Below are 15,629 nucleotides of genomic sequence, written 5' to 3' on the forward strand. Positions count from 1 at the left end.
GGTGCGGCAGTGAAGGGGTTGATAGCAGCGGAGTGGGTGGAGGGACGTGGCGGAGCAGGGAGAGGTGAGTATTCGCTCTGTACATCACATTGTAAGGAGGCGAGGTTACACGGTAATATCTCAGCGGTGCGGCAGTGAAGGGGTTGATAGCAGCGGAGCGGGCGGAGGGAGGAGGCGGAGCAGGGAGAGGTGAGTATTCGCTCTGTACATCACAGTGTAAGGAGGCGAGGTTACACGGTAATATCTCAGTGGTGCGGCAGTGAAGGGGTTGATAGCGGCGGAGTTGGCGGAGGGAAGTGGTGGAGCAGGGAGTGGTGAGTATTCGCTCTGTACATCACAGTGTAAGGAGGCGAGGTTACACGGTAATATCTCAGCGGTGCGGCAGTGAAGGGGTTGATAGCAGCGGAGCGGGCGGAGGGAGGAGGCAGAGCAGGGAGAGGTGAGTATTGGCTCTGTACATCACAGTGTAAGGAGGCGAGGTTACACGGTAATATCTCAGCGGTGCGGCAGTGAAGGGGTTGATAGCAGCGGAGTGGGTGGAGGGACGTGGTGGAGCAGGGAGAGGTGAGTATTCGCTCTGTACATCACATTGTAAGGAGGCGAGGTTACACGGTAATATCTCAGCGGTGCGGCAGTGAAGGGGTTGATAGCAGCGGAGTTGGCGGAGGGAAGTGGTGGAGCAGGGAGAGGTGAGTATTGGCTCTGTACATCACAGTGTAAGGAGGCGAGGTTACACGGTAATATCTCAGCGGTGCGGCAGTGAAGGGGTTGATAGCAGCGGAGTTGGCGGAGGGAAGTGGTGGAGCAGGGAGAGGTGAGTATTGGCTCTGTACATCACATTGTAAGGAGGCGAGGTTACACGGTAATATCTCAGCGGTGCGGCAGTGAAGGGGTTGATAGCAGCGGAGTTGGCGGAGGGAAGTGGTGGAGCAGGGAGAGGTGAGTATTGGCTCTGTACATCACAGTGTAAGGAGGCGAGGTTACACGGTAATATCTCAGTGGTGCGGCAGTGAAGGGGTTGATAGTGGCGGAGTTGGCGGAGGGAAGTGGTGGAGCAGGGAGTGGTGAGTATTCGCTCTGTACATCACAGTGTAAGGAGGCGAGGTTACACGGTAATATCTCAGCGGTGCGGCAGTGAAGGGGTTGATAGCAGCGGAGCGGGCGGAGGGAGGAGGCAGAGCAGGGAGAGGTGAGTATTGGCTCTGTACATCACAGTGTAAGGAGGCGAGGTTACACGGTAATATCTCAGCGGTGCGGCAGTGAAGGGGTTGATAGCAGCGGAGTGGGTGGAGGGACGTGGTGGAGCAGGGAGAGGTGAGTATTCGCTCTGTACATCACATTGTAAGGAGGCGAGGTTACACGGTAATATCTCAGCGGTGCGGCAGTGAAGGGGTTGATAGCAGCGGAGTTGGCGAAAGGAAGTGGTGGAGCAGGGAGAGGTGAGTATTGGCTCTGTACATCACAGTGTAAGGAGGCGAGGTTACACGGTAATATCTCAGCGGTGCGGCAGTGAAGGGGTTGATAGCAGCGGAGTTGGCGGAGGGAAGTGGTGGAGCAGGGAGAGGTGAGTATTGGCTCTGTACATCACATTGTAAGGAGGCGAGGTTACACGGTAATATCTCAGCGGTGCGGCAGTGAAGGGGTTGATAGCAGCGGAGTTGGCGGAGGGAAGTGGTGGAGCAGGGAGAGGTGAGTATTGGCTCTGTACATCACAGTGTAAGGAGGCGAGGTTACACGGTAATATCTCAGCGGTGCGGCAGTGAAGGGGTTGATAGCAGCGGAGTTGGCGGAGGGAAGTGGTGGAGCAGGGAGAGGTGAGTATTGGCTCTGTACATCACAGTGTAAGGAGGCGAGGTTACACGGTAATATCTCATGCAGGGCTGAGCCGGGATTCAGCTGAATGTCACATCTTGTTGCCTGACAGTTATTTATCAGAGCAGAAATGGCAGAGCCGGGATCACACAACAAGAACGGCCGATGACTGTGTGGCCAAAACGCCGGCCAGGAAAGGGGGAGTGGATGGGCAGATGGGAATTGGCAAAAAGCTGGGGCCCCTATGACTGCGCGGTCTCTCACCCCCTCAGTAACATGTTACGGGGGAAGCAGTGGAATTTAGGACAACGGAGGGCTCGGAGGTATACCCTGTCCTGAGTGATTGTTTCAGCTGATAATCACTGACATCAGCAGCTTATCCCACGTGTGTCGCTGTATGGGTGACGCATCAGAATTTCACAGGGTCAAGCACTCCTAAAGTGAGAGGTCTATGGAGGCTGCCATATTTATTTCCTTTTAAACAATACCGGTTGCCTGGCAGGCCTGCTGATTGCTTTGGCTGCAGTAGTAGTTGAATCACACACCTGAAACAAGCATGCAGCTAATCCAGTCACACCTCAGTCAGAGCACCTGATCTGTAAGAAAGATGCTGAGAGGAGCGCTGGATATAAAATAATCATGAATTTATTGATTCTAAATATCTTAAAAAGATGGAAAAGCTATTTCCATATATACATAATAGAGCAGACAATCTCATTTACATATAGTCAATCACTCACACCTACAATCTACAGGTGAAACGGGAAACATTAGAATATCCTGCAAAAGTCTATTTATTTCAGTAATTTAACTAGAACAAGATGAAGCTAATGTATGAAATAGAGTCATTACAAGTGAGATATTTCCAGCCTTTATTTGTTACTAGCTGATTGCCCGGCGTTGCCCGGGTATGTATTTGGCTGGTGTTGGCTCCGCCCATTTTTTTTTAGCCCTAACACACAATTAATCAATGACCAAGTTTATGAGCTTTGGGGTCCTTGCAGGGGCGTACCTAGAAATCCCTGGGCCCCCCTGCAAAAAAAAAAAAAAAAATCCGCCCCCCAGGGTCCGCTCAGGGACTTTTGGGGGGCAGAAGGGGTCGCAGCATAAGAGGAGAGTGTGGCAGATCGGTGGGGAGGGGGGAAATACCCAAACACCTGCAGAGGGTTCCTATTTCGTAGATCAGTTTCACCAATTAAAGAGAGCCCGAGGTGGGCTCAAAAATTTTAAAAAAAAAATGTAGCTACCTGATCCGTGTGGCTGAGTGGATCAGGTAGCTACAAAAACCGCCACTCCCGTGGGCTGCAATGGCCCACTTTCACTTTTTGGGACATCAATGCTGCACGGAGAGACTGCATGTCTCTCATAGCGTGCAGGGAGGCGGGGGACCGGCAGGGGGCGCGGCCCGGGGGAGAGAGCTGCCCAATGGCAGCTCAGGAAACCCTGCAGGACCGCCCCTGGTGGGCGTTTAAACAAGGAATTCCTATCCCTGTGTTTACCTCCAAGATAGCGACAAATCTTGACAAGGGGAGAGTTTCTGCACAACTGTGCCAGCAGATGTGTACTTGGTCACAGAAATCAATAATTAACTAAGGAAAGTATATGACCAGAATATAGCACCACATAGAAGGATATATGCAAAAAAGTAATCAAATGTTATTATAACAGCATAATGCACTATCCATGAATAAAACCATTTAAAAGGCACTCATCAATCAGTACACCTCATGAATAGATGATAAAATATAAGTACATACCACCTCCAATAGGTGATATCAGAGTGAATTGGCAAAGCATCAACTGGGGTGCTAAATAAGAGCTACTACAGTGAAAGAACCCGGGTTCAGTAGATAAATCAAATTACGAGGCTTGGTGACGTCACCAAGTCTCGTAATGTAACTGTACAGAGAACGAGACTTCGGAGATGGAGGAGAGTGTGCGCCGCATCCGTCGGGTGAGTAGATCTATTTACTCAACGGGCTGAGAGGGGGGGGGCGGAGGGGGGGAATCGGGAGGGAGGGGGAGGAGGGGATAGGCCACCCACACAGCCACCATAGAAGGGGGATCTCCCTGCCAGCACAGCCACCATAGAAGGGGATCCCCCCGCCCACACAGCCGCCATAGAAGGGGGATCCCCCCGCCCGCACAGCCGCCATAGAAGGGGGATCCCCCCGCCCACATAGCCGCCATAGAAGGGGGATCCCCCCGCCCACACAGAGGGGGATTCCCCTGCCCACACAGCCGCCATAGAAGGGGGTTCCCCCCGCCCACACAGAGGGGGATTCCCCTGCCCGCAAATTCCGCTGCATACAAGGGGGAACCCCCACACATTCTCTGCCCCGCTGGCTGCCCAGGGATTCCCTAGGTTGGCTGGATGCTTGTTCTGCACGCTGGGGTTGCACAGATCGCTACCCACAGAGTGCTAGGAGGGAGGGGGGGGGGGGGGAGACATCTGGCTACCTATAAATCTGGCTAAACACCTGCCTCACTATATACATCTGGCTATACATCTGGGTCTTATACTCACCATTGGCGTGCTGATCCCTCGTCACGTACCTCTGATAGCTTCCCCAGTGTCTTCTTCCATGTCTCTTGGTGGATTTTGCTTCTCCCTCGGCGATCACATGTCCCCCGTCGATCAGCGTTGATGACACCAGGGGTCACACAGCATCATCAACATCTTGCAGCAAACACTTTTTTTTTTTTAAATTGAATTCAATACAATAACCTGTATTGAATTCAATATAAAAAAAAAAATTGATTGCAAAAAAAAAAAAAAAAAAATGGTTGAAAATTATTGGAAATTAATTGAAACACTTTTTGCACGGAAATCCTGGAGAAATTGAACGCCAGGGTGGTTAAGTTGAATTACTGAAATAAATGGACTTTTGCACGATATTCTAATTTTACACCTGTACATGTGACAACCTGAATTTTAGAAGCGCGAATTTCCATTGACTTTCATTGAATGTGTCGAGTGCCTTTTCTGCACCTTCACAAGAAGCATGTGAATATGAATAAGTATGAACCCTGCCTCAGGCCTTGTTCACATTGCGTTCGGCTCGCGTGTCCGTCCGCGTTGGGCTGTTTTTGAGGCTTTTTTCCCCCCCGATTCCCGGCGCCTGGGTGGGCGATTCTTTTTTGTGCTTAGCGGTTTTCTAAGCATTTTTTCCGAGCGGTTTTGTAATTCACTCCCTGAAGGGAACTCTAAGACCCGGAAAAGAATAAATACAATGTATTTATTCTTAAACACAAACGCTGCACAAAGCGATTTTGTGAGCGTTTGGCGTTGCTCCTATACTTTCCATTGAGGCGGAATTGCCTCAAAAATGGTCCTCGCACCACTCTGCTGAACGCGCAGCGCACGACCTGCGCTGATATGAACCTTCTCATAGACATTCATTGCACAAGCGTTTGGTGGGTGATTTTAAAAGTTGCCCGTGTGTAAAAAAAAACCAAAAAAACGCTTGCAGTGTGTACGAGCCCTCAGGGAATGCGTGGGCTAATACCGCTCTGGAAATCGCTGGTTTAAGTGGCAAAATCCCTCTAAAAAAACTCTAGTGTTTGTGATAGTGGTTGTCCCTCTGTAGTGGGTCCCGGCCCTGACTGGTAATTGCTGCCTTGTATATATCTCAGTGACAGGTGCCACTGTAACCGATAATCAGTGGTATTCCTTTTCCTGGTGGTTGCATCGCTGTGGCTGAGGCACAGAGTATAGGAATGTGAGCACAGCTGTCACAGGTCTGGCTAGCTGTCGCCCACTGCAATGCCATGGGACCCTCTGCTCCCGGGGTCATGTGACCAGCGCCAAGTGGCGGCAGCTGTCAGAGCAGGGGGGATGTGGAGGGTTCCCAGGCGCTGTGTGTTCCCACATAATGCTGCTTCAGTCTATTTATAACACTCACTGACCGGACTCAGCTGCTGAACAATGACATCCTTGTGAGTAATCAAAGCCCCCCGGAGGACAAAGAGGAGATGGCAGGCCGAGAGCCCAGCTGACTCCAATACATGATGAAATACAGCTCTGAAGTCCCTCCAGGTCTGCCAGCCACAAGTGTTACAATGCTACAATTCAAGGGGCCGTGAATGCCTGAACAGGCCTGGTGCTTACCCCTGGCAACACCTCACACAATGCTCCAAATACCCGCTGTGTCACCTCACACACAGTCACATCTAACGCTCTCACATAACGCTCCAAAAACCACACATGGTCTAATGCTCTCAGCCAACCTCCAAGCTACCAATACTGCAGATCACAGAGGAAACACAAAAACACTACAGGTCACAGAAGAGATGCATGTATTACATGTCACAGAGGAGACACACATAGTACAGGTCACAGAGGAGACACCATACCCATGGCCGGATTTCAGGCAAGGCCACATAGGCCATGGCCTAGGGCACCAGGAAAACTAGGGGCGGGCTGTGGGCAGCAGGGTGGTATTAGCAGTTAGCCTGGCAAACATTCATCCTGCTACACAGAGTTTGCACATAGCGGTGTGTGGCTACTAACAGCTGGATCTGGCACATGGGGGAGGAAGGGGCAGCGAACAGACACTTACAGTGATCTCTGACCTGCTTTCACTCACCAAATGTGTTGCCTGCCATGAAGCTTACAAGCTTACAAATGTGTTGCCTGCCATGAAGCTTACAAGCTTACAAATGTGTTGCCTGCCATGAAGCTTACAAGCTTACAAATGTGTTGCCTGCCAAGAAGCTTACAATCTAATCCCTGCCATCATGTCACTAACTGTCCTCAGAGAAGCTTATAATGTAATCCTTGCCATCACTGTCATCGGAGGAGGCTACAATCTAATCTCTGCCGTGCTGCGGGGGGGGGGGGGGGGGGGGGGTCGGGGGCAGCTGGTGAAAGTGGGCCTTGGGCGGTAAAAAGTACAAATCCGGCCCTGACCATACCGAGATGCACATACTACAGGTCACAGAGGAGACACACATACTACAGGTCACAGAGGAGACACACATACTACAGGTCACAGAGGAGACACACATACTATAGGTCACAGAGGAGACAAACATACTACAGGTCACAGAGGAGACGCACATACTACAGGTCACAGAGGAGACGCACATACTGAGACGCACATACTACAGGTCGCACATACTACAGGTCACAGAGGAGATGCATGTATTACATGTCACAGAGGAGACACACATAGTACAGGTCACAGAGGAGACACCATACTGAGACGCACATACTACAGGTCACAGAGGAGACGCACATACTACAGGTCACAGAAGAGACGCACATACTGAGACGCACATACTACAGGTCGCACATACTACAGGTCACAGAGGAGATGCATGTATTACATGTCACAGAGGAGACACACATAGTACAGGTCACAGAGGAGACACCATACTGAGACGCACATACTACAGGTCACAGAGGAGATGCACATACTACAGGCCACAGAGGAGACACACATACTACAGGTCACAGAGGAGACACACATACTACAGGTCACAGAGGAGACACACATACTACAGGTCACAGAGGAGACACACATACTACAGGTCACAGAGGAGGCGCACATACTACAGGTCACAGAGGAGACACACATACTACAGGTCACAGAGGAGACACACATACTACAGGTCACAGAGGAGACACACATACTACAGGTCACAGAGGAGACACACATACTACAGGTCACAGAGGAGACACACATACTACAGGTCACAGAGGAGGCGCACATACTACAGGTCACAGAGGAGGCGCACATACAACAGGTCACAAAGACAGAGGAGACACACACAGTACAGGTCACAGAGGACACACACATACTACAGGTCACAGAGGACACACACATACTACAGGTCACAGAGGACACACACATACTACAGGTCACAGAGGAGACACACATACTACAGGTCACAGAGGAGACACACATACTACAGGTCACAGAGGAGACACATACCTTGCCATCGGTGGTGACAGCTGCAAACACGGTGGAGGAGTATGGGGACCAGGCAACATCCCCCACTGCAGAGTTCAGATCAAAAACAAACATGGGGGTCCTATGAAAAGAGACATGGTTATAATAACCTATCTGCTGGGGGTTCAGCTCACTGTAGCCCTGTATACATTACAGGCCGAAACCACCAACACATTCATCCCTCAAACGCAAGAGAGAAACATGGAGGCTGCCATTTCTGTCTGCTTCTATAAATACTAGCTTTACTCCCGGCTATAATGTGCTGCAACTCGCTCACCCGGGACATGTGTGCAGATTAGACTTCCCCGCTCTACACATCCGTTCCAGATCAGTGACTCGTGCTGCGCAGCCTGAGGAGACACTTAAGGCCCCGTACCCTCTGCATGCTTTTTACAGTGATGTTTCTGACGACTGGCAATTTATTGAGCGAAGAGCGATCATTTCCGTGGTCTTGCGATGCGGGTACAAGCGCAAGATTGCTGCAATAACGACCATAACAACAGATTAGATCTTTAAGATCCCTAATGATTCCCGTGCAAAGTTCCGCCATCGTTTGTTTTTCCATTCACACCTGTCGTGTGTCCACGTGGGTAGGGAGATGGATCGGGGAACCTTGTTCGTCGGGAGGACATGCTGTGAGGGTACCGGTTCCATTTTCCCTTTAGATTGTAAGCCTCCGGCAGGGCCCTCCTCCATAACGTATCCAGCTTGATTATGCAATCTTACTCGCAACCACCCCTCTTGTAGACTCGAACAGTCTCTATTTTGACCTATGACACTGTATTGTTATCAAATCATTTGCATGATCTTGTTTTGTTGTGAGTTTCCGTATGTTCTACCTGTATGTTAACCCATTTATCTATTGTGCAGCGCTGCGTAAGATGTTGGCGCTTTATAAATACAATAAATAATAATAATAATAATAATTTTCAGATAAGTATCCTGCTTTATATACACAAACGTCTTCCCTTTCCAATGTGCAGCCGGCTAACCATTCCCAGAACTGACCATAAAACGTTAGATTGTAAGCTCACAAGGGCAGGGCTCTCTCACCCGGAATTAGCTATTCATTATCTTCATCATGTTACATTTGTCACTGTAATTATGGTGTACCAATTCTGTATTATGTACCAGTGTCTGAATTTTGTGTATACCACTGTCTGTATTATTATGTACCCCGTGTTTGTTCCTTACTTTGTACAGCGCCACCGAATATGTTGGTACTTTATAAATGAATAATAGTAGACTGGCATCTGTACTTCGCTTTGCTCTAGTGCTGGCTACAGACAGCCCAGGTGCATTTCTTCCTGCATGAATAATAAGCCACACAGAGCAGGAAATACTGTTGCTTATTTTCCACAGCTGCACTCACTGAGTGACTCTCAGGAAGCGGGACACTCCCAGCCTTGACAGAGTCTGTTACAATAAGGGCCCATTTCCACTTGTGTGGCGGAAAAAAATTGCATGCGGTTGTATGCGAATTCGCATACGATTTCGCATGGATGACTATGTATGCGAATTTAACCATGGCAGTGCCTGTGTGCTTTTCCATTGTTTCTATGGGAAATCGTATGCGAATTCGCATGAAAAGTTGCATACCAAAACCGCATGCAAATTTCCTATTAAAAATATTGTATGCGATTCGCATAGCGGTATGCGGTGTGCGAATTCTGATGGGTCTGCCGTGCAGATTTTTTCTGCACAGAAAAACGCTCAGAAATCGTGACAAGTGGAAACAGCCCCATTCACTTGTATTGGCCATGCGAATTCGTATGCGGGATGCGCATGCGAATTCGCTATAGTGGAAACGAGCCCTGACAGATGCTAACCGTTCTAACTTGTAGGCAAATCTAATGCAAATTCTATGCAGGTTGGAATAGGGCCAACCAAACACAATTCCTGACAATTGATTGGCTCAAATTCAAAACTGCCTACAATTTGTATTTAATTTGCATGCATGCCAGAATTATTTATATCTTGTTGACCAGCTCTAGTGGATAGAATGAAATGGTTGAAGACATGATATGAGTGATGCAGTTTCTCTCCAGTGTTTGGGGTAGGTAGACTTTCCTGTACAGCGTTGGCCTGACAGAGCATAATGCAGTCAATTATTCAGGATACCAAAGTTTATGGTAATTTTCCTGGTTTCAGCATCAGATTCCTATATCTATATATTGTTGTATATTGAACGTGGCCCCGCCCTTGCAGTGACGTCACAGCCTAGGCTATTTAGCTATGGGTAATTCTTCTCCCAGAGCATTCTGTGAGACCAGGCATATTTTGTTCTGGCTTTGGAATTCTCCAAAACAAACATTCCGAAGAGCTGCTGCTGACAGCACTAAAGATGTCGCCACCAGCGATAAATGTCAGAATGTATATCAGGGAGAGGAAAAATTTTACAATGGGCAAACAATAAATAATCTGTAGATGAATGTTGTAAAAAAAAAAAAATTAAGCGATTTTATTCATTACATTATTTTTACTACAGTTCCTCTTTAATTAGCCACTTTTTTTTAGCGGCCATTTTCTGCAGCACGGACTTCCAGAGCTGCAGGCTGCATACCGTCTAGGAAAACTCGCCCGCCCCTGTACAATAGGAGAATGGTGAGCTGAGCAGAACAACTAAAATGTTGGGCATGTTTCATTTCTCTTATGTCAGTGAGATCTCGTGGTGTTTGCACTCTAGCTGATGTGACCAATAGCTGCGCTGGTAATGACTGCAGAGCTGTTCTGCGTGGCCGGAGTCCTCCTTTAGTCTCTAGCACAGCCAGGGAGGGCGGGATTTGGAAGTCCGGCAATAGTAGCCCCTTAGTGTTTCCCATGACAGGTTTGCTGTAACAGATAGCTGAACAGCAGTCCAGGCAATGCAGAGACTGGAAACATGTAAACAACGAGGAGGTGAGTGGACTCAATGTAAGCAGTGTCCCCTGCTAGAGAAACAACCTCATTCCCCCAGTGCTGCGAGAGCAGAGTGTTACCCGCCTAGCACTATCTGGCCAGCAGATGGGAGTGTTGAAGGTTCCCACCTGAATCTGAATTATTGTGAATAGGAACGCACATAGCAGTAGCAGAAACGCTAGCGTTGCGGAAAACGCAGCATTTTTGCCGCTAATAAAAGTCAATGGGCCGCATCAAAACACGCATATAAAAACGTTGATGCGTTTTTGATGCGTTTTCAAACATGCGTTTTTAAAAAACGCTGGTTTTGTTGCATAATTTCATAAAACGTACATGATGAAAGTCAATAGTAACGCAATAGTATGCGGTTTTCATGCGTTTAAAAAAAAAAAGTTTTCTGATGTATTTCCACTTTCTGTTGTCTTCCTAGTAATTTGCATAAAACACAATTGAAAAATGCATAAAAAATGCATACAAAACACATATGCAAACCACAAACGCATAAAAAACGGCCGCAAAACGCTAGAAAAATACATATGTGGATTAAAAACGCACACAAAAAAAACCGCACGACAGAAAACTTGCCCTTTCACGCACAGCCATGTGTGCACCCAGCCTTAAAGTGGATCCGAGGTGAACTTTTACTCATTGCATATTTGTGTTCCTTTCCTATTGTTTATAGGGCATTCCTCAAGCCAAATATTTTTTTGTTTTTGTATTAATACTCTAATTCCTTATAAACTAAAGAAGCCACGCCTACAGGTTTTCAGAGAGCCTTGGCAGTAGCAAGGGCTCATGGGAGCTCAGTCTGGGCAGGAGGAGGAGGAGGTGTTACTAGCCATTGATTTCAGAGGCAGAGGGGAGGAGGGAGGAGGGGGGGATTAGGTTTTTTCAGAGGCTGAGTGCTCAAGATGCAGATAAGCCTGCCTCTGTGTAATGTTTACAAACAACATGGCTGCTGTCATTGTATCACAGGAAGAAATAATCATTTTCTATTGAAGCTGTTGGCAGCTAGATTTGCTGTGTAAATTATATAAACTGTAGATAAGATATATAGACAAGTTACTTGTTATAGTTAGTTTTTCATCTCGGAACCGCTTTAAAGTGAACCTAAAGGCAAAAAAAAAAAAAATGAGATTAACTTACCTGGGGCTTCCCTCAGCCCCCTGCAGACGATCGGTGCCCTCGCAGCTCCGGTCCGATGCTTCTGGAACCGCCGGCGACGACTTCCGGTTTCGCCGTCACTGGCCGGCAGGCATGGGAACGCGAGTGATTCTTCGCGTTCCCAGCCTGTATATCGCCCCCTATGCTGCTATTGCGGTGCGGCAATTTGACGCACCGCCCCACTGTGAAAGGGCCCAAGCATTTCTTTTTAGTAGGAGGGCTTTTTGGTCTCATTTAGTCCCCCCTATACTTTCCTAGTGGTTCTGGGACATCCTGAGCTGCTTGGTTACTCTGTTTTTCTGGTCCAAGTCCTATCCCATACAGCCATATCAATCCCTGCCATGTACTGATGAGGGCCAAAAGCCAGAAACAGGCTGTCTGCATGTGGGGTTAATGTGGCTCTGTAACATGTATAAGCTACAGGCTCACGATACACCAGTGGCTCTGGATGTAAGCCTGGCTTCAGGGGCATAAAGATATAATTTGCATATTCTGTAGCGGTGCATTGTGGGTAACCACAGATGTTCACGTAAAGCTGTATTATCTCCAAATCCTTCTGTTTTAGGGCTTGTTTCCACTGTTGCGACGCGATTTCGCCGGCATTCCGACGCTTGTAAAAACGCATGCGGATGCGTTTCCACATGCGTTTTTACCCGCGATTTCGCATGGCAGGGTGCCATGCGAAATTAACCATGGACACTGCCAGGGCAAAATAAAATTGAAAAAGGTGCGAAATCGCACGTAAAATCGTGGGTAAAAACGCATGTAACAAACGCATGCGTTTTTACTATTAAATACATTAGCGGCGATTCGCATGCATTCCACTCGCAGGCGAATTCGTTGGGTCTTTTGTGCGTTTTTTTACCGCTGAAAAAAACGCACCTCAACAACGCTACAGTGGAAACAGGCCCATCCACTTGCATTACATGTGCGAATCCGCATGCATTGGACGCATGCGGATTCGCGATAGTGGGAACGAGCCCTCAAGCAGGCAAACTACACTGAGCATCAAGGGTAGAAAACCGAGAGCCCAATATAGTGTAGTATGTATTGGAGGATGGGAAGGAAATATGAAACGTAAGTATTATACTTACAAACCAGGGTTACCTCCAAAGCAAGCACTGAAAAGGCAGGTGGGGAGAACAAGCCTGTCCCCACTCAGGATTAAGACGTCGCTCTCTGTGGATAGGGAAAAAAAAGAGGCGCTTATCGTGACCTAAAGACTGCACTGTGTATTGCTCCTGTTTATTGCCCGATGAAGCGAGATTTTGCCTGTGAAACGTGTTGCAACTTGTCATAGAAATTTTGTAAATAAATTGTCAAATTTGAATCGACAGTACTTTTGTCTGTTTTGGGGTTGGCTGGTCCACCACCGCATCCCGAACGTTTTAGTGTATTTTATCCTACCGGCACCTCTGTAGACCTCTACATACACTGAGCATCACTTGGTTGAGATACAGGACCTAATCACAGGGTTCCATATTCTGAGAGGAAATTCCACTATAGGCGCAGTTATCACTGAAATCTATGCAAATAATGAAAAGCTTGAAAACTGACATACTGCAGTTACTCCAGCCAGTGTGTACTGCTAGTTACACTATTAGCGCGACTCGCAGTAGTTGCATATCCCGAGTGTTGCTAGGGTAAAGAGCATTACTGTTTATTAGTAACACGCATTACTTAGCAACATTCATGCTACTCTAGTGTCGGGGGTGGGGCTAATAGCGCAACTCGCGCTACACGATGCCGGTAGTAACAGTAATACTGCCGTGTGCTGTCTGCAGTTTAGTGCAGTAACCTCTATGTGGCCTCCACATTCATGTCAGCAGAGTATATCGTATTCAGGCAACAGAGACACACAGCTGCCTGGCTGCCAAGCTCTTCATTCCAAGCACTGATTGCAGAGAGTGTGGTCTATTGTCAGCAGCATTAAAGCCAATGGGTACCACTTATAAAATAAAAAAGCCAGATACTCACCTAAGGAGAGGGAAGGTTCGGTCCTAATGAGCCTTCCCTCTCCTCTCCCGGTGCCCTCGGTGCTGCGCTGGCTCCCCCGTTCGCGTCCGCCGCCGCAGGGACTTCGGGGGTCTTCGGGAGCACTCGGGCTTCTGAAGACGGGCCGCTCCATACTACGTACGCGCGAGTGCATCACAGAGGGCGCTCTCGTATGCGTAGTATGGAGCGGCCCGTCTTCGGGAACCCGAGTGCTCCCGAAGGCTTCCGAAACATCCCTTCGGTGGCGGAAGTGGCAGTATTTGACCGAACTGGTCGAATACTGCCACGGGGGATCCTGCGCGGGATCGGGCACTGGGAGAGGAGAGGGAAGGCTCATTAGGACCGAGCCTTCCCTCTCCTTAGGTGAGTATCTGACTTTTTTATTTTTTAAGTGGTAAACATTCACTTTAAGCCTCTTTTCTACGGACTGTTGAGCTGTGTGCTCAGCAAGCAGTTGCAAGGCAGCAGTGAGCAGTTACCAGGCAGCAACAAGCAGTTACCAGGCAGCAGTGAGCAGTTGTAAGAGTTTGAGAGGCATTTCACTGCCTATCAACAGTTTATGGAAAAGAGGCCTTAGGGTAAGCAGTACAGAGGGGCTGATATCTCAACTTCACATTGCTAATTTAACATTCTAAGTAAGCATGTTAAATTAGCAATGTGAAGTTCAGATAACGGCCCTCTGTACTCTGAGATGTGGCTTTACCAATCTGCAGGCTCACGCACACAGTCCTGCCCCAAATCCAAGCAGAGTAAACAGGACAGTACTCCATCTTTTCTATTTAAAAGGGAACCTGACGTGAGAAGTGTATGCAGGATGCCATATTTATTTCATTTAAACAATGCCAGTTCCCTGGCAGCCCTGCTGATCTCTTTGGCTGCAGTAGTGTCTGGATAACTCCAGTAACAAGCATGCAGCTAATCTTGTCAGATTTGATAATAATGTCAGACACACCCGATCTGCTGCATGCTTGTTCAGGGGCTGTGGCTAAAAGCTTTACAGGAAGAAGATCGGCAACTGGTATTGCTTAAAAGGAAATAAATATGGCAGCCTCCATATCCCTCTCACTTCAGGTTCCCTTTAAGTGTGTGCCTTTCAGGTATAGTCAGAATATCCAGCAGTAGAATGGCTGCACCCCAGATATAGATTGCATTTGTTATACAATTGGAAGTACCCAGAACACCCCTCATACTGGTTTATTGGGGGATGGGGGTGTGGCCTTTCCAGCACTTAGCTCCGCCTTCAATGGTTTCACAATCCAGTAACAAAGGCTGTGCTATTATCGGAGACTCTGGCATTGGACTGATACACAATCTTGGTGGTCGGGACAATTGTCACCTGCAAATCCTATGTAGACCCTCCTTATCTGTGACAGGTCCTCCTCCACACGTCGCACGTACCTGATGTTATGTTCCCAGATCTTCACTGTCCAGTCTGAGCTGCAGGTGATGAACACTTTGGGGTGGAAGGGATTCCAGCGCACGCTGTCCACTGCCATATTGTGCGCATCAAAGGTGTCCAGGAACTGGCTGGAGTAGGCCTTGGAGCACTGCAGAGATCACATGACACAGGTAAGAGGCTGAGAGGAGCAGTCATCTTGTCTGAAAAGTGACTCATGCTGCCAGCTCACATTTACTGTCACTAAAAGAGCTGCACAGAGTGGAAATGAGGCAGGAGTGAGGCCTCACCTTATACAGGCTAATATTATCTGAGCAGAGGGGCATTCATTAGAATTTGATATTAATAATGTCACTCCTCTTTCATTTTTAATATAGATGTACGTTTCATATTTTCACTGTTCATCA

General features: G+C 48.1%; 1 protein-coding gene across 4 annotated transcripts in view; it reads right to left on the bottom strand.

Moving 5' to 3' along the window:
* The window catches only part of DNAI1 (dynein axonemal intermediate chain 1), a 269,556-nt gene that overhangs the window by 104,368 nt on the left and 149,559 nt on the right, over window positions 1–15,629 (bottom strand). For 3 of the 4 annotated variants that reach the window (XM_068253053.1, XM_068253042.1, XM_068253033.1), the window contains exons 18-19: window positions 15,225–15,373; window positions 7,752–7,851 (exon numbers count right to left, since the gene is read on the bottom strand). In XM_068253053.1, coding sequence (XP_068109154.1) covers window positions 7,752–7,851; window positions 15,225–15,373 — 249 coding nt within the window. The remainder of the gene's footprint in view (window positions 1–7,751; window positions 7,852–15,224; window positions 15,374–15,629) is intronic. The other variant, XM_068253063.1, reaches the window with a different exon arrangement.

This window comes from Hyperolius riggenbachi, chromosome 1 (genome assembly GCF_040937935.1).
Source record: "Hyperolius riggenbachi isolate aHypRig1 chromosome 1, aHypRig1.pri, whole genome shotgun sequence".
Classification (NCBI taxonomy): Eukaryota; Metazoa; Chordata; class Amphibia; order Anura; family Hyperoliidae; genus Hyperolius; species Hyperolius riggenbachi.